The sequence below is a fragment of the Euprymna scolopes genome, chromosome 5, assembly GCF_053919585.1.
Source record: "Euprymna scolopes isolate OS-2025 chromosome 5, ASM5391958v1, whole genome shotgun sequence".
NCBI classification, from domain to species: Eukaryota; Metazoa; Mollusca; class Cephalopoda; order Sepiida; family Sepiolidae; genus Euprymna; species Euprymna scolopes.
The window spans coordinates 160,329,516-160,354,856 of record NC_136486.1 but is presented as its reverse complement, the minus strand read 5'-3'; the positions used below and the strand labels follow the sequence as shown (position 1 = coordinate 160,354,856).

The 25,341-nt window shown below is 35.2% G+C and overlaps 1 protein-coding gene across 2 annotated transcripts in view; it reads right to left on the bottom strand.

Moving 5' to 3' along the window:
- LOC145277028 (uncharacterized) overlaps positions 1-25,341 on the bottom strand; it is a 67,994-nt gene that overhangs the window by 11,860 nt on the left and 30,793 nt on the right. For both annotated transcript variants that reach the window (XM_080128631.1, XM_080128632.1), the window contains 5 exons: positions 25,055-25,233; positions 19,754-19,941; positions 15,307-15,425; positions 13,156-13,200; positions 3,571-3,681 (listed from right to left, as the gene is read on the bottom strand). In XM_080128631.1, the coding sequence (XP_079984757.1) occupies positions 3,571-3,681; positions 13,156-13,200; positions 15,307-15,425; positions 19,754-19,941; positions 25,055-25,176 (585 nt within the window). In that variant the 5' untranslated portion in view covers positions 25,177-25,233. The remainder of the gene's footprint in view (positions 1-3,570; positions 3,682-13,155; positions 13,201-15,306; positions 15,426-19,753; positions 19,942-25,054; positions 25,234-25,341) is intronic.

Here is a 25,341-nt window from a genome sequence, read left to right as displayed (position 1 = left end):
CTATTAATTAACCACCGTATTAAACATGAAAAATCAGCACCGTATTCCCCCTTCGAAAATGGCACCGCTGAAAGAGCATGGCGAACCCTTTTTGAGATGACAAGATGCCTACTTATCGAATCGAAATTAGCGCATAGTTTATGGACATACACTTTAAGGCAGCAGCATATATCAGAAATAGATCGTTCAATAAGAGGCTAGGAAAAACGCCATATGAAGCGTTTTGCGGTGTCAAACCCAAAATGAATAGAATGCATCTATTTGGTTCTGATTGTTTTGCATTTATAGAAAACACCAGTAAACTAAATACTAAAAGTGAAAAAGGTATTTTCGTAGGTTACGATAAAAATAGTCCAGCATATTTAATCTACTTCCCAAACCAAAATGCCATAAAAAGGGTTAGATGTGTAAAATTCAATGATACATTAAATTTTAAAAAATGCCGATCCAGTGGATAAAAAACGTGAAATATTACCTAGCATCTTAATCAATCACCATGAAAATATTAATAACGACAACAATTACAGTAGAACTTCTGACGAAAATATTAACCAGACACGTCGATACCCAATAAGGGAGCGAAAAAGGCCAGACTTCTTACAAATTGAAAAGATATAAGATTACGCCGTGGATTACTGTTATTCATTGAACAGCGCACCAGAAAGTTATGATGAGGCGATTAATTCAGAAAATCACCAAGAATGGGAACAAGCTATGAAATCCAAATTGAAAGCTTTATCTGAAAATAACACATATAAAATAGTGGCAAAACCAACAGATAAAAATATAATTTCTTCACGCTGTGTTTTCTCCAAAAAAATCACAGTTTCTGGCAGTGAAACTTTTAAAGCAAGATTTGTTGCGAAAGGTTTTTCACAAATTTCTGGAGTGGAATTTTGTGCAACATTTTCAACAACAATTAGAATTTTATTACAACTTGCCACTCAATAAAATTTAAAAATACATCAAATGGATGTAAAAAAATGCGTATTTAAATGCTTCGATTGACTGTGAAATCTACATTTACCCTCCAGAGGGATTTAAAATCAAAAATAAAAATTGGATGTGGAAATTAAATAAATCGTTATATGGACTAAAACAAAGTGCACACAATTGGAATTTAACACTCCATAATTATTTAATAGAACATGAATTCAAACAATGTCCCGTAGACGCGTGCATGTATACCAAACATGTAGGTAATAAATTGTTGATTTTGGTTTTTTGGGTTGACGATATATTACTCACCTCAAACTGTGACAACACTTTAAAAGATGTTAAAAATGAATTAAATAAAAAATTTAAAATGGCCGATCTTGGACGACTGTCATGGTTCCTTGGTATAACATTTACCTGTGAAAATGAAACTATAACTATGAACCAATTGCGATACATTGAAAAAATTCTACTCAAGTTCGAAATGCAAGATAGTAAGCCGCGTTCAACTCCCGTCGAAATAGACATAAATAAAAATATAGGGACCGAACCAAAATCCAAAAAGATAATCGAATATACAGGGAAATGGTAGAGAGCCTCATCTACTTGATGACTGCAACAAGGCCTGACACATGTTACACTGTAACAAAGCTATCTAAAAACTTATCGAAACCGACAATTAAAGACCTTAATCATGCAAAACAAATCCTTCGTTACCTAAAAGGAACCAAGGAACAATCTTTAATATTTAAAAAGTCTACATATCTTCCAAATTTAGAAGGCTTTTCAGATTCAGATTGGGGTAACTCTGAGGATAGAAAAAGTATAACGGGATATTGTTTTAGACTGTCAAAGACTGGACCTATGATCTCTTGGAAAACTAAAAAGCAACAAATTGTTGCCCTTTCTACTTGTGAAGCAGAATATGTGGCTCTTACTCATTCCGTGCAGGAGGCAATTTTTCTAAATAGTCTTCTAAAACCTATTTTAAAACCAGATCTAAGTAAAAAACCTATAGTAATTCATTGTGATAATCAGAGCAGTATCTTATTAGCAAATAATTCTATGATTCATCAAAGGTTGAAGCATATTGATATCAGATATCATTTTATAAGGGATGAAATAAGGAAAAAATCTATTACTCTTACTTATGTGATGTCTGAAAATAATATAGCCAACATTTTCACTAAACCTATAAAAAGAATAAAATTAAGACATTTTATAACCAAACTTTTTGGAATCTAATTATGAATAAATCTCTTTTCAGAAACCCCAAAAGAGAAGCATGAACAGTCAAAATCACACAAAAAAAAACAAATTGTAAATTGTCCCGGGCACAACGTTAAGCTGCAACCATTTCTACCTTACTCACCAAATTAACCAACTAATACCTAACATAATGTTTCCAGTTTTTGTAAAAAAAAAAAAAAAAAAAAAAAAAAAGGTAACTTGTTAAAACTTTTTCTTTGTAAATTTCTTATTTGTCAAATAATTCTTTTTTTGTATCTTTTTTTGGCAAACATTTGTTAAAAAAAAAAAAAAATGTATATTTGTGAATTTTTGTGCACATGTTTATATATATTTGAAAAGTATTCTATTTGTATGTTTATATATTTTTGAAAAGTGTTTATTTTTATGTATCAAAAAAAAAAAAAAAATCAATATCATAAAAAAATGGCTTCTTTTTGCACACATTGTACCAATATATTAATAATTCTTTTTGACCAATGAGAATAAAGACAAATTCCCCCAAAACCAGAAGAGAAAAAAAAACAAAACAATTATTTTATTGGTTTATTTTTCTTTGTTCATTTATTTGTTTATTTTTATTTATTTATTTTTCTTTCCTTTTCTCAAAATTGAATCCGAAAGGATTTTTCCATTATATCAAAAAAGGGGGTGTGTAAAATGTTTTTGACTCCTAATGGGGGTATGAGACGAATGGATTCGCCAATCATTTTTATAACCAACGGCTGTGCTAAACAACCAATGAAAACTTTTCAAAGTTAATATAAAAATTGTCAAATTTTGGATTCAATCAGTTCGCCGTTAACTACACCACGAACCACATTTGATTCTTGGCTGCCATCTTGGTTACTGATCTGAACTACGCCGCCATCTTTGTTCAACACAATGTCTCAAAACTTAACAAAAGTGTTAGACCTAGAATAGAGCTTTGAGGAATGCCGTCATTGATAGGAAAAGAAAATGAAGAAACACCATCCAGAATTCCTCCCAAGCTTCAATCAGAAAGAGAAGACCTAATAATGTCAAGAACTTTACCAATACAATAATCTTGAAGTTTATGTAGAAAACCAGAATGCCACACTGTCGAACGCCTTCCAAATGTCAAGTAGAATGAACCTACCCTCTCCTAAATTATCCATAAGCCATTATCCATTCAGTTACAACAATTAATAGATCAGCTGTTTAATGAAAACCATGAAAGCCATACTAAGCATCACTAAAGAAGCCCAGATTTTTCAGAAAATGAACAAGCCTGCTGCTGGCCAACATTTAAAAAATTTTGCTAATAATAGAGAAAAGACTAACAGGCCGATACATAGTCGGATTAGACCAATAATCAGCATCTTTTAAAATGATTCATTCTGTGCAATTAAGAAAATCTCTTACCTGAGTTTTGGGGGCCATTTCGATGTTTTCTTGAGGCACATACGTGATCTGAGGAGCTAATCGGTCCCTTGTATCAACTAAGATGGAATAATTTGGCATCGTACGCCAATGCTGAAAGAGACACACCAAACAAAATGTTGTGAATAGAAATATTTTTAAATGCACTTGATAAAATATCAGAGAGATAATGAATTCAAAACGGTAAAGAAAGGCCAAATTAGCTGAGAAAATAACTGAAAATGAACTATTTTTAGCTATTGCTTTTCACTCTTGAAAAAGCCCACAAAACAATGGATGAAACATTGAGCAATTTGGTCTTTCTTTTTCATTTTGAATTCATAGCATCAGATTTATATATTACTTTTTATTGGAATCCTTTGAGATGAGTAATTTGTATATTTATTTATTTTTAATTGCAGACTGTTATCCTCATCTTTATAGTTGTTGTTATCTCACCACGTTTTGGCCAATTCATCCTCTAGCCTGCTTTGGGTAGGATTGAAACCGCTATCTTCAGATTCGTTTTATTCTTTTATTATCATTTAATTTTTAAAAAGTGAAACGGAAAAGGTTAAATGCACAATAATGTAATTAAAAATGTTTGCTTAAAATTAAAATGGATGAATTTGAAGAGACAGTAACTTGGCATTCGCAACTGTCTTATTACAAAAAAATAAAAGTTCTATTATTTAATCATTTAATCTTAGAGTGTCTAGTAGTTTGGCGAGATATTTTTCTTTTTAGAAATCGCTTCAGACCAGGCATGAAACCACTTGATGTAAGGAGCTAAAAAATATAAGGTCAAAAACTAGCCATTGACAAGTGTTAGATGGATATATTCTGACCCAGATATCAGCAGTTTTTTCCACTTTGTTAGAAATATTGCTCATGGAATGTGAGGACTAAAAGATAAAATAAAGGAAGTCAGAAGGCTGCCAAAAATAAACCTAAGGTTCACTTTTTACTCTCCAACTAGTATAGTATATTAAGCGAATGTTTTTCCTTCTCAAGTCACTTAGCTTCATTCTTTCCTTTCATTCTAAATAGCAAGGGGGAAAGGGTGTACTCAAAACCACTGTTTACAACTCACAAGTAAAATAATGTTGATTAACCAAAAGTAAAATAATGTTGATTAACCAAACATAATGTTTCCCGTGTGATTTATTAAGACAAGTTTGCAAGTCTTCGGTTGGTTGGTTGTTTTTGTTTTACGGCATATCAACCCTTTTCGGGTTATTTAATGCCGAATCCAAAGATTTTGAAGAAAAATTTTTAATAGAATATATTTGTTGTTTTCACGTCAGTTTCTATTTAACCCATAGTTGGGACCCTAACAAGTACTACCACTCCGGGTCAGAGTGGACCTGGGAGCAATGGTAATTAAAGGGTGGATCCACACTCCCCAAAGCCCGCAAGCTGGGGCCTCACCATCGGATATAGTTTAAGGTCATATCCAGGACCACAAGTCTTCAGAGTTTGATAAAAGAAAGTGATCGCTGACTAAAAAGTTTTCCGGCTAACATCAAGGCATTAACACATAAGAATGCTAAAGAAAACGGTAAGTTGTCAAATAGTAACAGAAGTGCTTTCGAATGCAAGAAACGAAATAGCTATAAGTATTCCATTGAACTTATACGGTCATGAACAGTATAAAAAAAAGATGATCTGAATCTTTATCACAAAATTAAATGAAAAAAAAATATACAAGTTGCCTTCAATAAGTTTCCAGGCATTTTTTATACAGGAATTTACAATTGCTGTAGACTCTTGAAAATTCACTATGTTGTTGCTACACATCTTATGAGATGACTGACCAATTTTTATGATTTCAGGTTCAAATGAACAGAAACAGCAGGAATTGAAATACACCCTACTAAAGCCTGATTGTCACAGCTGGTGAATTTCAAAAATGTAATCTGGATGTGAGGACACTTTAGAAGAACGATATGCAATAAAATTCTGTTTTAAACTTGAAAAAAATGCCACAAAAACATAAGGAATGCTTCAGACTGCTTTTGAACCATCTTGCATGAAACGAGCATCAGTTATTGAGTGGCATATGGGATTCAAGAAAGGCAGAGAGTCTGTAAGAGATGATGAGGTGTGGAAGGAGTAAGGAAGTCAGAACACCAGAATTGATTGGGCAGATGAAGAATGTAATAGATAAGGATTGTCGTGTGTCTATAGAGACAATCAGTGGACAGTTTGATGTCAGTGTGGGAACTGTATGCAAAATTATTTGTGAGGAACTGAAGATGTGGATGATTTGTGCAAAGTTTGTCCTAAGGATGCTCAGAGAAGATCAGACATAAAGACGTTGTCATGACAGCAGGGAGATGGTGAAGCTGATCAATTCAGATCTCCCAGTTCTTGATGCTCTGGTGACCTCTGATGAAAGTTGGATCTACTGCTATGACCCAGAGACGAAGAGTCAGAGTTTCCAGTCGAATCATGCTGGCCCTCCCAGACCAAACCAACCCAGGAACATATGATGATTTCTTTTTTTGACAGCACGGGCATGATCTACATGCACTGGGTTCCCTCTGGACAGTCAATAAGGAATACTATGTTGAGGTCAGAAAGGAGTTTAAAAAGAGATTTCGTCGGAAGAGGCCAGCACTCTTCAAATCGGGTCAGTGTCACATTCACGAGGACAATGCACCAGTCCACAACTCCATCTTTGTCACAAACTATTTGACGAAGATGAGCATCATGACAATTCCTCACCCTCCCTATAGTTCAGACCTTGCTTCCTGTGACTTTTGCTTATTCCGGGAAACCTTAGAGGTTGTCGTTATGAGACAATTGAGGAGATGAAAGAGGCTGTGATTTCCATGGGGCCTTCCAGAAGTTGTTGGAATGGTACAAGTGCATTACAGTCGGAGGAGATTACTTTGAAGAGGACTAGAGTTTCATGTGGGTACTATCAATAAAAGTGCCCAGATGAAAAATGTCTGGAAACTTATTGAAGGCGCCTCGTAAATCACAAGTTATTCTGTTACTAGTACTTTTTTTCTTTATTGCAAAACACCTTTGAATAAAGTTTCAAATTATTTGAATTATGCAAATATCCAATTGGAATTATTGTTAATATTATTATAACAACAACTGTTAGTACAGTGTCGCAATACATTGACAAACATCAATGGACAAAGTATGAAACTTAATAAATTTATTAAAACAATTTGCAAGTTGAAAGATTATTTAAAAACTACTGGATGTACGATAATTATCTGAGGTTCTCTCAAGCATGCTTGTTTACATCCAAACTCTCATGGCTGCTCTCATTTTCAGAATGCAATGCGAACTTAAGGACAGCTAATCAGTTTTCTCTTTGTTATTGTTGCAAAATTCGAAAATTGAAATATTGAATTTCAAGTGAAACTAATATTTACTGAATTGTCATGTAACAGTAATGAACATATCCAAAAATTATGAAAAACGATGAGGTAGATTAAATTAAATTATTTCTTTATGAAAATAGTTTTCAGAGACAATTCGCAAAAATTAATTTTTCCAAGAAAAGAAACCAGAGAGTTCTAATTGCAACAAAAGGGAGGTAAATATTTTCTGAAAAATGAAAATTTTGGGGCCAATTTAGCAAAAAGCTTTCTTTAATAATTAATTTTCCGCCTTATCGGTTTTTGTAATTTTTTGATATTTTCATTATTGCAATATGAAAATTCGGTAGATACTTTGATTTCACTTGAAATGCAATATTTCGTTTTTCGAATTTCGCTACAATAACAAAGAATGTCAACTTGGCCTTTTGGGCAAGATCAAAGTGTAGTATCTGTTCTTCAGATGCGGCACTTCCATTTCTCATTCTCTTTCAGTGGAGGAGAAATCCTTCACAATTAAGACAATTTTTATTTTTGTACCTCTTTCTCCATGTTAAAAAACGACCCTTGTGTCTAACTCTGTCCCGTGGGGAGGCATTGTAAATAGGTACAATAACAAAGAAGAACCAACTCTGCTCTCCCATGGTGTTGAAGGGAAATAACCTTGCCTTGCATATTATTTTTTTGGAACTTCCTCAAATTTGGTGTATGAAAATGAAAAAATATCTAAAAAATACGTAAAAACTATGCAATAATTACGTATTTTTTTATTTTTTTTATTTTACATAGGCATAACCACATTATCAAGGCCAAGAGGCCACTCGAGGATAAGGGTTAAAGAGTGTACATTAGAAATTGGACATTATAGTAATTGTTAGTAATGGAAATTCAGTAAATTTGTTAACAAGTGGAACAGCTCATCAAGAACTTGTTTACATTAGACTTGAAGACAACCATATTGTAGTCAGCTGGAAAGCAGAAAAACGGAAAACAATCCCACAGGCATGCAGTTCTAAGAAAGAAGCTTTGTTCATGGAATCTACGTTTAGGTTTAGGCACAGATAACGAGTGGGGGGAATTATTGATTGTGTTTTCATCTAGACGAGTGTTTCTTGTGAAAGTTTGGCGAGGGAGACCATAGACTGAAGCTCAGTCGAACACTTTCCATGAAAATAACGATACAGCAGAGACAAACTTGCAACATCTCTTCTGTGAGATAGAGGTTGCAGGGAAGAGAAAAGGATATCTCCTATAAGGCTACGAGGTCTATTTTGAACTATATCAAGGCAGGACAAGTCCTTCCTAGCAGCTCCTTCCCAGATGTGGAAGGAAGTGTCCTCTATAGTATCAGATCTGACCGAATGGTTAATTGTAGGCATAGACCAATTCATACCATCTAAAAAATTCCAACAAAAACCCAACAGCCAGCCATGGTTCTCCCCAGAATGTGCTGCTGCTATCGCGCACAGAAATCACTTTTTCCATAACTACCAACGTAATAGATGCACTGAGACTAAAGCTGCTTTCAGGACTGCCAGCAACCACTGTAAAAGAGTAATAAAAAATGCAAGAGAGCTATATGCCCAGTCTGTTAAATCCAAGGTAGCTGATCAGCGGCTTGGTTCCCACCAGTTTTGGCAAATAACAAATAGGATCCTGAACAGAAGTGTGCGTTCTATCCCAACCATTATCAACGGACCAGAGGTTATCTCGTCAGCGTCAGACAAGGCCAAACTATTTGCAAAGAACTTTGCAGCTAATTCTACCCTATGCGACGAAGGCCATCAACTCCCCATATTTCCTCCTATAACACAGAACAAGCTAGGTAACATACAAATATCCGTGCATGAGGTCGCCAAGCTAATAAAAAACCTAGATTCCAGTAAAGCAACTGGCCCTGATGGCATCCCAATTATAGTGTTAAAAAAGCTTCAACCAGAACTTGCTCCCATACTTACGAAACTATTTAAGCGCTGCCTTAAGGAGAAGTGCTTTCCGACCCCCTGGAAGACCTCATCAGTTTGCCCTGTATTTAAGAATTCAGGTGATAGTCATCTCCCTCTCAATACAGACCAATAAGTCTTCTCTGTGTTATGAGTAAGTTACTGGAATCAATATTAAATAGAGAAATAGTCAACCACCTCAGCAGGAATAACCTTCTTAGTGACACACAATATGGTTTCCGCTCTGCAAGATCTACCGCAGATGTGCTGACGGTTATATCCCACAGGATTAGTGAATCTCTTGACAAAGGCTTCCTTTCTAGGGCAATTGCTCTTGACATATCAAAGGCCTTTGACAAAGTATGGCATAAGGGTCTACTTCACAAGATTTCCAGCTACGGTATAACTGGAAATGTTTTCTCAATCATTAAATCATTTCTCTCCGATAGGCTCATAAGAGTAGTGGTAGATGGACAAAAATCGGAGGCCTGCAATATAAATGCTGGAGTCCCTCAGGGGTCAATCCTGGGCCCAACTCTCTTCCTGATCTAAATCAATGACCTCCCTAAACACGTACTTAAATCATTCGTTGACATCTATGCTGATGACACGACCATCTACAGCAACACATCAAAGGCTGTAAATGGCGAAGTTCTCTCGGATTCTCTCTCCTCTGATCTCGAGCGCGTGGTTCAGTGGGGGAAGATGTGGCTAGTTACCTTTAATGCATCTAAAACCAAACTCCTATCCTTACATCATCAACGCTCTGATCCCCAGCTGGCATCAATTGTCATGGATGGCTCTCGTCTGGGTGAGGCCCCGTGTTTTGACAAGCTTCTGGGTTTGACCTTTACTCCTGATCTGAAATGGAACACGTACATCAAGTCTGTTGCCAAGGTCGCAGGAAAGATGGTGGGATCCTTCTACCGCTCCAGAAGATATCTCACTACTGATGCAATTCTCTATCTATATAAAAGCCAAGTACGGCCAAGGATGGAATACTGTTGCCATATCTGGGCAGGAGCTGCCAAAAACAGCCTATCATGCCTTGACAGAGTACAAAATAGACTTCGTGGTTTAGTGGGGGATGCCCTTTTCTCTACCCTGCAACCCCTCTCCCACAGAAGAGACGTTGCGAGCCTATCCTTGTTTTATCGTTATTTTCATGGCAGGTGCTCGTCTGAACTCCAATCCCTGGTCCCCCCTCGCCAAATTTTCACGAAAAACACCCGTCTAGCTGAATCCACTGTGAAAAATTTCCCCCACTCTATATCTGTGCCTAAATCAAAACGCGGATTTCATGAGCAAAGCTTCTTTCTTAGAACTGCACGCCTGTGGAACTCTGTTCCGTCTGCCTGCTTCCCTCCGGACTACAACTTGGATGTCTTCAAGTCTAATGTTAACAAATTCCTAATGAACCGCCCCCCCTAATTAAACACTTCATAAAATCTCCTCACTAACGTGATGTACTTGCAATAACCCTTATCCCTGAGTGGCTTCCGGGCCTTGATAAGTGGTGATCACTGTGTAAAAAAAAAAAAAAAAAAATGTGGCATCCATCCTTGGACGTACCTGGCTCTTATATAGATAGAGAATTGCATCAGCAGTGACATATCTACTGGATCGATAGAAAGATCCCACTATTTTTCCAGCGACCTTGGCAACAGATTTGATGTACCTGTTCCATTTAAGATCAAGAGTAAAGGTTAAGCCCAGAAGCTTGTCAAAACTTGAGGTCTCCTCAAGACGAGAGCCATTCATTTCAACTGATGCCAGATGGGGATCAGGACGTTGATGATGTAAAGAGAGAAGCTTTGTTTTAGATGCATTAAAAGTAACCAGCCACTCCTTTCCTCATTGTACCACGTGCTCAAGATCAGAGTAGAGAGAATCAGAGAGAACTTGGTCGTTTACTGACTTAGATGTGCTACCATAGATGGTAGTGTCATCAGCATAAATGTCTACAAATGATGTACGGATGTAGATCAGGAAAAGAGTTGGGCCCAGGATTGACCCCTGAGGGACTCCAGCATTAATACTGTGAGTTTCTGATTTTTGCCCATCAACTACTACTCTTATGACCCTGTCAGAAAGAAATGATTTAATAATTGAGAAGACATTTCCAGCTATACCATAGCTAAAGATCTTGTGAAGTAAACCTTCATGCCATACCCTATCAAAGGTCTTAGATATGTCAAGAGCAATTGCCCTAGAAAGGTTGCCTCTGTCGAGAGATTCACTAATCCTATGAGATATAACTGTAAGCACATCAGCTGTAGATCTAGCAGAACGGAAACCATAGTGTGTCACTAAGGTTATTTTTGCTGAGATGGTTGATTACTTCTCTATTTAACACAGATTCCATCAACTTACTCATGACGCACAGGAGACTTATTGGCCTGTACTGAGAGGGGGGATGAGCGATCACCAAAATTCTTAAATACAGGGCATACTGATGAGATTTTCCAGGGTGATGGGAAGCAATTCTTCTTAAGACAACGTTTAAACAGTTTTGTAAGTATGAGCGCTAGTTCTGGTTGAAGTTTTTTGAGTACTATAATTGGAATACCATCAGGCCCTGTTGCTTTACTGGAATCAAGGTTTTTGATTAGCTTTGCAACATCACTTACAGATATTTGTATATCACATAGTGTGTTTTCTGATACAGGAGGAAATATTGGGGGTTGGCGGCCTTGGTCGCAAAGGGTAGAATTAGCTGCAAAGTTCTTGGCAAAGAGTTTGGCTTCGTTTGATGCTGACGGGATTAACTCAGACCCATTAATGATAGTTGGGATAGAGCACATGCTTCTGTTCAGGATTCTGTTTGCTATTTGCCAAAACTGGTGGAAACCAAGCCGCTGCTCACCTACTTTGGACTTGACGGACTGAGCATACTCTCTTGCGTTCTTTATTACTTTCTTACAATGGCTGCTGGCAGTCCTGAAAGCGGCTTTAGTTTCCATACATCTATTACGTTGGAAGCAGTGGAAAAAAATGATTTCAGTGCGCAATGGCAGCAGCACATTCTGGAGAGAACCATGGCTGGCTGTTAGGTTTTTGCTGGAACTTTTTTGAGGGTATGAAACGGTCTATACCTACAATTAACCATTCTTAACCATTCCGTCAGGTCTGACACTATAAAGGACACATCCTTTTTAAACATGGAACGCAGAGGTAGATCCGATATAAATGTACGGAAACTATCCCAATCAGCCATAGAGTATCAATATACTGTACGATGGAGAGGTACGTCTGGGGACTTATTATATTTCATTTTTATCTTAATTGATACAACAGAGTGATCGGAAGATCCAAGAGGAGACTGAACAGAAACTGAACATAGTTGTGAGAAAAAGGTCTAGTAGACTCGCATACTGGCCATCATTGTTGGGCACACAGGTAGATTCGTGAACAATCTGAGTGAGGTCATAAGCAATGGAGAAATCATGACAGAACCTCCCCTCATCATCTGTCTTGTTTGAGTGGGTCAACCATTTCACGTTGTGAACATTGAAGTCTCCACATACATGAATGTTAGCTGAAGGATAAGCAGATAGGACTTTGTCAATTTTCTCAGATATGCTTTTAAAGATAGTAACTCTGCTGTTGTGGGGGCGATAGAGAGTAAATATAAATGCAGTAGTGTGAGCTAGTGCAACCCGGAAGCACATATAGGGTAAGTTAGGATCTTCTCTGGAGGTGTCCCTACCACATGGAAAGCCATCTTTAATATAGGCACATATTCCATGCCCATGGCGATATTGGGAGTCAGATTTAGAAGTTAAGTTAGAGTATTCTTTAATTACGAACTCATCTAGGGAAATAGTCTGTCCGATGCCAGTTTTGCTTGAAAATTTGTGGACTAGGTCGTCAGAACAGAAAGAAAACTTGAGTTAATTTCTTTCTATCTTTAACTTTTTTATATCGTTTGAAAGAGAAATAAATGAAAAGTTGAATGGATTATATTGAGAATTCGACTATGTTATATGAATATAACAAAAAGTCAAGAATGTAAAAGGAAATAATTACAAATGAACCTTCAATTAATCAATCATAAAATATATCATATAGATGATCAAAGGTCATGCACTGGTAACTCTGCAAGTTTTGGGTTCCACAAGTAAGCAAAACATTTCTCAAACGCAATGTCATGCCATGTATCATATAAAAATTACAAACTAAATAACCTCAAAGCAAAACAGACATAGATACTTTGAATCAGCTAAAAAGTCAAGATTAAGAATATTCTTATCACACCTTGGACACATGAAAGAAATTATATCAATTTTATAAATACTCACAGGTTTGTCAGGTGGATGGTTTATGCTCATCCAATATTCGGGTGCCTACAACAATCAAAATAAAAAAAACATTAAGACAATCTTCAATAAACAAAAACATATATATATATACTCGCAGGCTGTCTGGCAAACTCAGTCATAAAATACAGTTAAATATGATGTGTTATTTTATCCAGATTTCATATGTATTTTATTATTATTGCAGAATTTGACCCGGATCCTCAGATTTTCCATCAATTTTGGCTCAGGTTCGATCGGCAATAACCAGATTAAGCCAAGCATTGTGTTTTTGTATAAAAAAATTATATTTTTTAATTATTTTTTAGATGATGAGTGGGACTTTTTGTTTGCTTATTTATTTTTTTAATTTAATGGCTGAGTGTTTAATCAGCCAGTGAAAAAGGACGACTGAAATGGAAGCAGACGACTTTCAAATTGGAAGAAATTGAATGAAAAAAAAAAGCAAAAAGAAATTTAGTTTCAAACTCAAAAAAGATAATGGCAGGCACGAGAATGAATTTTTGCTCTTTAGAAAAAGAAATGCAAACACCGGAGCAGACTATATGTTTTTGCCAAGAGAAGAAACTGCTATCAACCGAAATGAGATGCAAGACTTTTATACACAAGTGTATGAAGAGCATGTATTAAAAATGGTTTTTCGTGGAGATGCACTAATGCTTGCACCTGCCAAGTTTTTTTTTTTTTTTTTTTCAATTTGGACCTCTTAGTACCTATTCTTTTAAACTAAAAACCAAATTGAATTTCTTCCACGGGTCCAAATCTCCTATATATCAAGTTTCAAGTCTGTAGACCAAAAATTGATAGAGTAGTTTGGTAAAGACCGTTCCTTACACAGACAGACATGGTCACTTTCATATATATATATATATATATATACTAGCAAAAGTACCCGTCGTTGACTGGGTTCAAAAACAGCCTACAGAAAATGGACTCTGATTTATGAAAGTATGATAGGTTATGAAAAGGAAGAGATAGATATGAAAAGTTTTTATTAAAGTGTGTGCCTATTTCCATTCTATAGAGGCCAGGTGCGAATGCAGACCCCACAATTTTATCATACCTATTTAAGTTAAAACATACTTATCAAAGTATCATGTACATCTATATCAAAAACACCTCTAAACGTTTTTTTTAATTTTTAAATTTAAATTTTTTATTTCCATACTTTGTGGACCAGGCACGAACGCAGACCCCACAATTTTAATGAACCACCGTTCTGCCAGATCAAACATACCCATTCCTGTGTCTCGATACATCTTCTATCATTATATGTAATCAGTTTTTTAAAATAGTCAACCATATAGGAGCTTATTCATGACCAGACACACACATATACACACAGACATTCAGCTTTATATTATAGATATATATATTTATTATTATTATTAGTAGTAGTAGTATTTACTTTTGACAGTGCTCTTTACATAAGTAGAGCTAGGTAGTAAGTTTTGAAAATATATATGAATATGGGAATAACTAAGAATCTGATTGGCTGACTAGCAAACCCAATACTACACGAATATATAAAAATACAAAGCAACATTAATTCCATGCAATAGTCTGACAAATCCTCACAAAGATGAAATGCGGAAAATTTTGGTGAAGATTAATTGGCATATATATATATTTTCAAAACTTACTATATATAAGTGACCTTGTTTGTATATATTTATATATGTAAATATTTTAGCCCTATAAAAAGGTTAGAGAATTTACATGAAAAGTAAAGGTGTATTCATATGTAAAATACAAGGGAAAACACAAGTTCTGAATTTCTAAAACAATGGAAATGATCTCTAATTTCTATGGTAGCATAACTCCCCTTAAAACTTCAAATATGTATACGCAATTCTAATGAAATTAAAATATGCATATGATTTGAATTCAGAGATTTTTTTCAAAATTTACTGTCTTCCGACTATATTAGTAGGTACAATAGGTACAGTGCTTGTTGTTAAGAATTATATAATTTGAAAAAAGACAAAGTGGGCTCCCTCTACTGGGCTAGAAAACTTAACACCTACCAGTATCCTTAATCTTTATAAAACCACCATTCACCCATGCATGGAATATTGTGCTATTTATCAATCAGGACATAATAATAGTTCAAAGAGTCGAATAGAAACTTACAACGGCTACTTCATCCCAGCCGATGATCACTCCTCGATATCCCCAGATTTTATGCTTGATTACTTGTCCAACCCGAAAATGTACGTGGCTGGGACGAGGACTTCGTGGTTCTGTTGAAGCTGTTTAAAGAATAACAAAAAAACAAAAAAAAGAAAAATTATTTATAAAGTCATGGAATAAATTATGAACAAAAAAAATAATAAATTAGGAACAAAAAACATTTCTGAGATAAACAAACTTATTTTGGATTCATACTTTAGATTCATATGTGCAAGTTTTTTTTCAGGGTTGAACACAATAAACCAAGAGATTGAGATTTTACATCACTTTATTTCATTGGATTGCAGAATATCAAACTCTCTGGACATTTATCTACACCCTGCATGATATAAGGGGAGAGAAGTTGGTTGGCCTTTCTATAATCATCAATCTCATTGTTTACATTTAGATTGCGGCTCGCAGGCATTACCTTCACTTTAGTATCTAATATGAACAACATGGCATGAAATTTTCCCCAGACATTGAGTAGAATTTTTCCCAGACATTTCAGCAAAAATATTGGTTAAACTTTGGATTGTGGCTTCCCTCTGAAAAATTTCTTACTGTTTCTTTTTTTTTTAATTTTGTAGAATGAAAAGACATTCTAACATTTAAAACAACTTTATTGATTACTAGCAGTTCAGCCCGGCTTTGCTCAGGCCCTATATACTGTTCATAACTTTATGTGCATATATATATATATATATATATATATATATATATATATATATATATATATATTAAAAAAGTTTAACTCATGTCCAGGTAATCTACACCTAAAATTTCAAGTGTTTAGACCCAAAATTGGCAGAGGAATTTGGTAGAGTCTGCAAAGGTTAACACTGTAAACTTTGACCAGCCAAATTTTTGCCCTAAAACTGATTAAAAACTTGCTAAATGTCTGAATACCTTTTATGTAAAATTCCAAATGTTTAAACCAAAATTGACTGAATAGTTTGCTAGAGATTGCAAAGGTCAAATCTTTTGAACGTTGATCCCTTGGCAGCCAAATTTTCGGCCAAAAACTGATTTAAAAGTTTGCCTTATGTCTGAATACACTTTATGTAAAATTTCAAATGTTTAAACCAAAAATTGGCTGAGTATTTTGGTAGAGACCACAGAGGTCAAATTTTTTTTTTTACTTTGACCCCAATTTTAACCCCTTTAACATTTATTGTTTTGGGTTCAAATCAAATTAAAAAGTTTGATCCACGTCCAAGTAACCTACATCAAAATTGGCAGAGGAGTTTGGTAGAGTTCTTAAAGATCAAATCGCTGAACTTTGATCCCTTGACAGACAAATTTTTAGCCGAAAACCGATTAAAAAGATTTTCCCAAATCTCAATACCCCTTATGTCAAATCTCGAGTCTGTAAACTGAAAATTGACAGAGTAATTTGGTAGGGAAATGTACACACATACATACAGACAATTTCACTTTTATAGATTTTGAATACCTTGAATACCTACTAAACACTATTCTCAAGTGTCTAAGGTCTCTGTACAGGGGTTTATCAGGATAAGCAGACATGAGGATACTTTTAATCACAATTAACCTTGACTAAATATACAAAATCACATGAAATATTCACAGCCCAAATAAGATCTCCTCAGTATGATTAACCCACACTCCAAATGATGTTACTTCAAGTAGCAACACAATACATACTTCACCAGACTTTCTTTTTTTACTTGGGGGTCACCACTTATCAAGGTCACTTATCAAGGTCACTCGACGATAAGGGTTAGTAAATGTAGGGTGGCAGTGAAGTGATCATGAATGGTCTAAATTGGGTAGAATTCGATTATTTATGAGAACAACTACACAGGTCCTTGTTTATATTAGATTTGAAAGCCACCATATTGTATTTAGCTGGAAAGCATACCAGCAGAACAGTGTTCCAAAGGCAGGCAGTTTTGGGAAAGAAGCTTTGTTCATGGAATCTGCGTTTGCATTTAGGCACATAGAGAGTGGGGAAAATCATATATAGTTTATAGCTAGTCAAGTGTTTTTTTGTGAAAGTTTGGCAAGGGGGTGGGAGGGCATAGATTGGAGTTTAGACAAGCACTTACCATGAAAATAGCAATACAACAGAAACAGCAGGTTTTGAAAGCAGGATAGCTCCTGGCCAGATGTGGCAACAGTACTCCATTGTAGAGCACACCTGGTTCTTATACAGATAGAGGATTGCATCGGCAGTTAGATACTTACTGGAGCAGTAGAATTACTCAACCATTTTTCTAGCGATCTTGGCAACAGACTTTATGTATGTGTTCCATTTCAGATCAGGAGTGAAGGTCGGTCTCAGAAGTTTGTCAAGGCATGGGGCTCTCCCAAGACTAGAGCCATTTATTTCAATTGAGGCATGGTGGGAATCAGAGCAATTATGATGAAAGGCGACAAGCTTGGTTTTCGATACATTAAAATTAACCAACCACCTTTTTCCCCATTGTACCATGTTCTCAAGATCAGAAGAGAGAAAATCAGAAAGATCTTTTTCATTGCTGGCCTTTGAAATGTCGCTATAGATTGTTGTGTCATCTGCATAAATGTCTATGAATGACCTAAGAATGTGATTTGGGAAATCATTGATGAAGATCAGGAACAGGGATCGATCCAGGATGGAACCCTGAGGGACACCAGGATTGATACAGTGAGTTTCTGATTTCTGCCCATCAATGACTATCAGAGAGAAAGGATTATAACTGCGAGAACATTGCCAGCTATTCCATAGCTGCCAATCTTGTGAAGTAGACCTTTATGCCATGCTATCAAAAGCCTTTGATATGTCAAGAGCTATTGCTCTAGAGACAAAGCTTCTGCCATCACTAATCCAATGATATATTAGGTTGGTGCAAAAAAAAAAAATCATTTTCTCACACATGTAAAATTTATATAAGACTAGCATTTCAGCCCGGTGTTGTCCAGGTGTTTGGAGGTGTATGTTGAGCCTTTAAAAAAAAAAAAAAAAACGGTCAATTTTGACCCCTATTATGACCATTTAACATTTATTGTTTTAGGCTCAAATCAAGTTATTAAGTTAGATCCATGTCCAAGGAACCTATATCTAAAATTTCAAGTGTTTAGATCAAAATTGGCAGAGGAGTTTGGTAGAGTTCTCCAAGGTCAAATCGTTGAACTTTGACTCCTTAACAGCCAAATTTCTGGCCGAAAACCGATTTCCTTGTTCCAGTTCAAACTAGGCCGAAAAGCTGCCAAGATAGCTTGTGATATCAATGATGTATTTGGCCCAGGAACCACTAACAAACATGTAGCACAATGGTGGTTCAAGAAATTTCACAATGGTGACGAGAGCCTCGAAGATGAAGACAGTCACGGACGGCCGACTGTGGTTGATAACGAACATTTGAAAGCCTTAATTGAAGTCGATCCTTGCAAAACCATGCGAGGAGTTGCTGTTGAACTCAAAGTCAACCACTCAACAGTCATTCGCCATTTAAAGCAAATAGGGAAGTCAAAAAAGTTGGATAAATGGGTGCCACATGAATTGAATGATAATCAAAAAGATTGTCATTTTAAGGTGTCTTCTATGCTCCTTCTGCGCAACAAAAACTCATTTTTTGAACGGATTGTGATGTGTGATGAGAAGTGGATCCTCTATGACAACTGCCGACATTCGGAACAGTGATTGGATGCCAGAGAAACTGCACTAAAAAAAGGTTATGGTGACTGTTTGGTGGTCTGTGGCTGGTCTCATCCATCACAGCTTCTTGAATCTGGGCAAAATGATTACGGTGGAGAAGTACTGCCGACAATTTGACAAAATGCATCAGAAGCTCCAACATATGTGCCCGAGATTGGTCAATATGAAGAGATCAATTCTCCTCCATGACAACGCTCACCCACATGTTGCTCAACTGACTCTGCAGAAGCTGAATGAATTGGGCTACAAGACTGCCTCATCCACCATATTCACTGGACCTCTCATTCACCAATCATCACTTTTTCAAGCATCTCGATAACTTCCTGCGTGAAAAATGCTTCAAAAGCCAAGATGATGTTGAATTGGCCTTCAATGGCTTCATCGTTTCCAGAACTCCGGATTTCTATGCTAATAGAATAAATAAACTTGTTTCTCATTGGCAAAAATGTGTTTATTCTAATAGTTTTTATTTTGATAAATAAAGTTTATTATGAAAGAAGTTATGATCTTTTGAAGTTGAACATCAAAAAATGATATAATTTATACACAAACCTAATAACAGTCAGTACGTCAGCTGTAGATATCGCAGAACAGAAACCATACTGCATGTCACTAGATGAATTCTTGTCACCGAATCCAATAAGACCAGTCAAGTTTTGTAAATAATATTTGAATGTTAAAAGTCTTCAACCAGCCTCAAAGGAACCTGTTTATTAAAAATTAAAGAAATTATTTTCTACTCACTTGCAAAAAATTCATTATTTTCCTTTGTTCTTGAATATGCATTTTCTTCATCATTATTAATATTATTATCATTGTTTTCTGATTGGAACAACTGGGCAATTCCATTCTGGTAGAAGGTAGAACTCCATCTCTGCCAAGACTCCCAAGACAAGTATTTGTTACTGAATCCATAAACCGCCTCCATTACACTTTCGAAAACACAAAAAATAAATAAATTGCAGAAGTTTTTAGATAATGATAAACTACTATTCTCATCTCATTTGTTATTTTCACAATGTTTTTGTTGAGCTAATTTCTGAGGCTCGTTAGGAGCATCTTTTCAAACTTGAGTATCTTTGTGTCAAATATGAAACCTTGTATGGAATTTTGAATTAAACAAGTGAAGCATGCATGGTCCCACGTAAACGCACAGTAAACGAGGCATTCCCCCCCCCTCCGCCAGTTAGCCCCAAAAGTCTCCAGGGGATGTCAAATCCTGGTTAAAATGAACAAACAGTGCAGTTTTTAGGCCTTAACATATGTAAATTTGAGTTCTGCACCATGAAAAAAAAAGAAATGATTAAGTCCATCATTTGCCCCCCTCCATTTAGCCCCAAAAATCCCCAAGGCCTTATTTAAATTGGAGTTCAGCACCATGCAAAACTGCTAAATAGACATACACAGAAAACTTTGGACAAATATGGTAAAATAGTCCCAAAAAAATGGAGTGTTTTTATTATTCCTAAAAGTTATCGCAAAGTATAGGCAAACAAAATTATATAAAAATCAGTAAGTTACAACTTTTCAGAAAGTTTTATTAAAACCCAAAGTATCATTTTTTTAATTAAGTGTCAATTTTAGCCATTTTGACCTGAAAGGTACCCGGGGGGGCAACCAGAGTCTTCCAGTAAAATGTTACTTTTTTACTCATATCATGTTTAATGTTTGTGCAAAATTTCAAAAAATTCCAAGGCATAGTTATTGAGAAAAGTACAAACAGACAAACGGACGAGGGTGAATTTACAGATCCACCCTCCTTTTGTCAGGAGATCAATTAAATTTAGATTATAGTGGAGTTTATCTCAGTTAGGTTTTATAGTAAAAATATTGATGCGATTTTCCAGTAAATAATGATGATTTTTATTACCATAAACAGCAATTAATGTATTTTTTCATAGTAATAAACAAATACAAAACATCTAAATCGATTATTTTAATTTTAGATTTAAATACTTTTAAAAAGTTTATTTGGCTCATATTTAATAGTAAATTTTACTTAAATGGAATCAGTATCAAAAATATGATATTTCACACATCATAATGGAATGTTTGATATTACAGATAAAAAAAATCAAGTGTTTGAATATTATAATAAATCCTTCAAATGGAAGAGATTTTGTATTCAACAGAAGGTGTTTTATTGGAAATTATTACAACAGTATGATTTGTTATGTGCTCTGTAATTGGATAAAAAACAACCAATCACAGGCTACTATTTAGCACATGTGATATTCAACAGAATGGGATTTAAGCAATTAAAATCATATATATATATATATATATATATATATATATAATTATTTTTTTACTATAATAATTAAATACCTACATTATTTTTTTACTATAATAATTAAATACCTACATTATTTTTTTACTATAATAATTAAATACCTACATTATTTTTTTACTATAATAATTAAATACCTACATTATTTTTTTACTATAATAATTAAATACCTACATTATTTTTTTACTATAATAATTAAATACCTACATTATTTTTTTACTATAATAATTAAATACCTACATTATTTTTTTACTATAATAATTAAATACCTACATTATTTTTTTACTATAATAATTAAATACCTACATTATTTTTTTACTATAATAATTAAATACCTACATATGTGTCACCACTTACTTGAGAAAGGTTAATTGGATGGTGGCCATCACTATAAAATGATTATCCACAATGGGTGGAAACGGCAGAATTTTAATATTGTATTACATAATGTTTTTGAAGTTAAGGGTGAAAATGATCACAAGATACAAAATGTTACTTAATTATGATTGAAAACGTTTCCTCATGATATGAGTGAAATAGTGGATTAGTTAGTTGAATCATGTGGTAAAGGACTTGAAGTTTAATATGAGTGAAAGAAACAAATGAGAACATTTAGATCTGTTGATAGCTAGAGACAATTCATAAGTAAAAAAAAGGGGTGTCTGAGACAACACGATTTGGAAGAACTTTATCACTTCAGCTGTGAGAATCAAACAAAATAATATAGCTCTATTTAAAAAGTTAAAAAACATTAACCAATATATAGCAATTAACAAATTTTACAAAAGGTCAATATCGCATGAGTTCTAAAGAAGCACTCTGGACGCGTACCAAAAATGAACATCAACACTCATTTACTTATGAAGCTGTCACAGGCTTTTGTGATTGACTTAACAGCTTTAACTTAGATACAATGATAGAAATTGATATAGAATTTTAATTAAAATCAGGCCTAAAATAAGAGTTTAATGATAGAAATTACTTTATATAAGAAAGTACAATCTCTCTATTAATAAAACTATCAGATGCGTGTTTGTATTTCTTGCCTATTTTTTCCCCCCTTATTAAGCAATGGTTATAAAACCGTTAGTAGCAGACAAAGGCTACTAAGCTAATTAGGGAATGCATAAAACTTAAGAATATCATGATAGTTAGTCAATACAGAACTCTGAAAATGTGACAGTATTCATTCACATAATTCTGAAGCAGCACATTTAGGACTACAGAACACAATGCGAAAGGAGATCGCAGGTACATGTTTGAGCAAACACCAGTATGATTATGCAGAGGGTTAAATGTAGATGCATATCGTTGCAGTTTTGGTCTGTTCAGCCACAGCACAGGGCGATATGTAAGCATAGTGGTAAGGCAAGAACCATACTGGTGAGGCAAGAACCATGAAATAATCTGTAAGCAACTGTTACATTCTAGTGAGTAGATAGCAGATCTAATCCAAGCAGATCATATACTCCAGAGGGAACAGGGTTACGGCAATCAATAAATAGTATATATCTGATGGAACGACTTTGTAGATGCTCAAGAGAATCAGACACCTTGCTAACTATGACAAAACTAGGGACCTGTCTTGCAAGTGGGGATGAATCATTGCCTTGTAAACCTTGTCAGCAAATACCATTCATGAGGAATTTGGTAGGTCAGGATATGCAACACGTAAAGCTCCTTATTAACAATATTGGATTAACCCTATTGGATATATAAGACAAATGGTGTTCAAACCTGAAATTGCTAGATATTGTTACACCCAGACAATTATGATATTTTGAGAATGACACAAATGTGTCTCGAAACAAATCCTATGGACAGAAGAGAGATATCTAGAGGACAATAGCACAACTGTTTTTGTTGGGTTGAACACCACATTAATGTCAGCCCCCTAACCACTCAGATGCAAAAGCAAGCAGCGACCGCAGATATATCAACGCTATGTAAGGGTCTGCTTGTGACAGAAATTTTTGTGTGGTCGGCATAAGAGCTTGGGAAGACAGTCAAGTCATCACCGTTAAAATAAGATGTTGCACTGTCCGTAAATGTCAGCAGGTCATTGATGAAGAGCAAAAATAATGGTGCAATAACACCTCCACGCAGCACCCTGTCTGAGACAGGATGCTCGTCCGACAAAGAACCTGCAACCAAAAGTAACTTTGGTAAATGCACAGAGAATTATTTCTTTTATTATTAACTAGCGGGGGTACCCGACGTTGCCCGAGTGTTTGTTTCCGGGACGGGGGGGGGGGGGGAGTTAAAAAATGTTATGGTAGGTAAGTAGGAAGGATCAAACCCGGAGTCATGAGTAAAAGTAGGAAAATAAAGTGTGAAAAAAAAACAAAAAAAAAACATCTGCAACGTTAACACTTCGGCCACCAAGAAAAGTCCATTCCAGTTGTTTAGGGGAAAAAAAAAAAAAAACGACTACGGTAGGTCGGCGCGAACGTGAAAATATAATGTGAATTGTCCAGCACGCTAACCACTACGCCACAGAGCACTGCAGCTTAGTTTAGTGATTTTAAATAACTTCACATGAAAGAACTACGAAGCCAAACCGGTGTTCTCTTCTCAACTGTTCCTTGCGAACGATCCCCAAACGGTGTTAAGTGGTGGCAGGGGGAGGAGGAATTTATAAGAGAGAAAATATTTTACCACTTCCATTGATCTTAACCGATTTTGGCCGTGACTTCTCAGCAGAAAAAGTATAGAAATCTAAGATTATCGAGGAATTTGAGAAATAATAAGCCTATAACACACCTCAGATATTGTTCTGCCGTTTGTGGATATTATATTTGCATGAAATATCTTGATTTTTAATCCTATTAAGGTCAAAATCCGACGGGAAAAAATGAGTTCATTTTATTTATATAGAGATTAAATATTTATTAAAATCAAAAATAAAGGAAAATCAAAAACAATTTTTGAATGTTATTTGTTTTTTGAACTGTAAACCTACCTAGTTCCTTATGTCAAATTGAACGAACAAGTTTTATTCATTTTGAATATATTTTAAAACACAATTTCCAAAAGATTGTGTTGTATCATCTCTGCATTAATAAAACTATCACACAAGATCTTGTGTGTCTGTGTTTTTTTTTCTTGGGTATCACCACTTATCAAAGCCCAAAAGCCACTCGAGGATAAGAGTTATATGAGAGCCAGGTGATGGTGAGACATCTTTATGATTGGTAATGATAGTGATGATTAGGCAGATTGGATTATTTAAGTGAGTGGCTCAATAAGAATTTGTTTAGATTGAACTTAAAAATGACAATGTGGTAGTAAGCTCAGAATCAGCCCTGCAGTATTGCGCTCCACAGCAGAGCAGTTATAAAAGAATTTGCTCATTTCATTTAGTAGGGTGATAGAGAGAGCAGGAGAGGGAAATTATTGACAGTGGTTGATTGAAGCTCAGTCGAGCACCTGTCATGAAAATAACATCAAAGGAGCTGGTTGACACACCCAGAACATAACATCCTAGAAATATCTCCAAACAAACCAAGACACTCTCCCTGACAAATGATAGTAACACATAAATAAAAGAAAACTAAGAAATTTTATTTTAATTCTAATCAAATATGTTTTTAAACATGACAAGATTTTTCTCTCAGTCAACAGTAAATACAGCTAGTTATTCATAATGTAGGAATAAAATTTGATACAATCGGGAAGGTGGTGCTGAAACGAAATTTTGTGGATATTAAATTTTTTTAGAAATCACACCCAAGAGAAGAATTTAGAAAGAATACCTCGTCAGCTGATCAACTCGTTGGGATTCTGTGCTTGAAGACATCTTGGTGATGATGAACTGGAGAGGTACGACCATTAGAAGCATTCCAAGTTGGAATATGGCCACTCTCTGCAGAGGCATTTTGCCACTGGAATGTGTTACAGACTCAACCGAATAAGATCTTTCTGGATGCCAATTCTGGAATAGAAAAACAAAATATATTTGATTTTTCAACGTGGAATAAAACGGTAGATGAAGTCGCAGAAGATGATGTATATCGTATGAATCCAATGATTCTATTGTTTG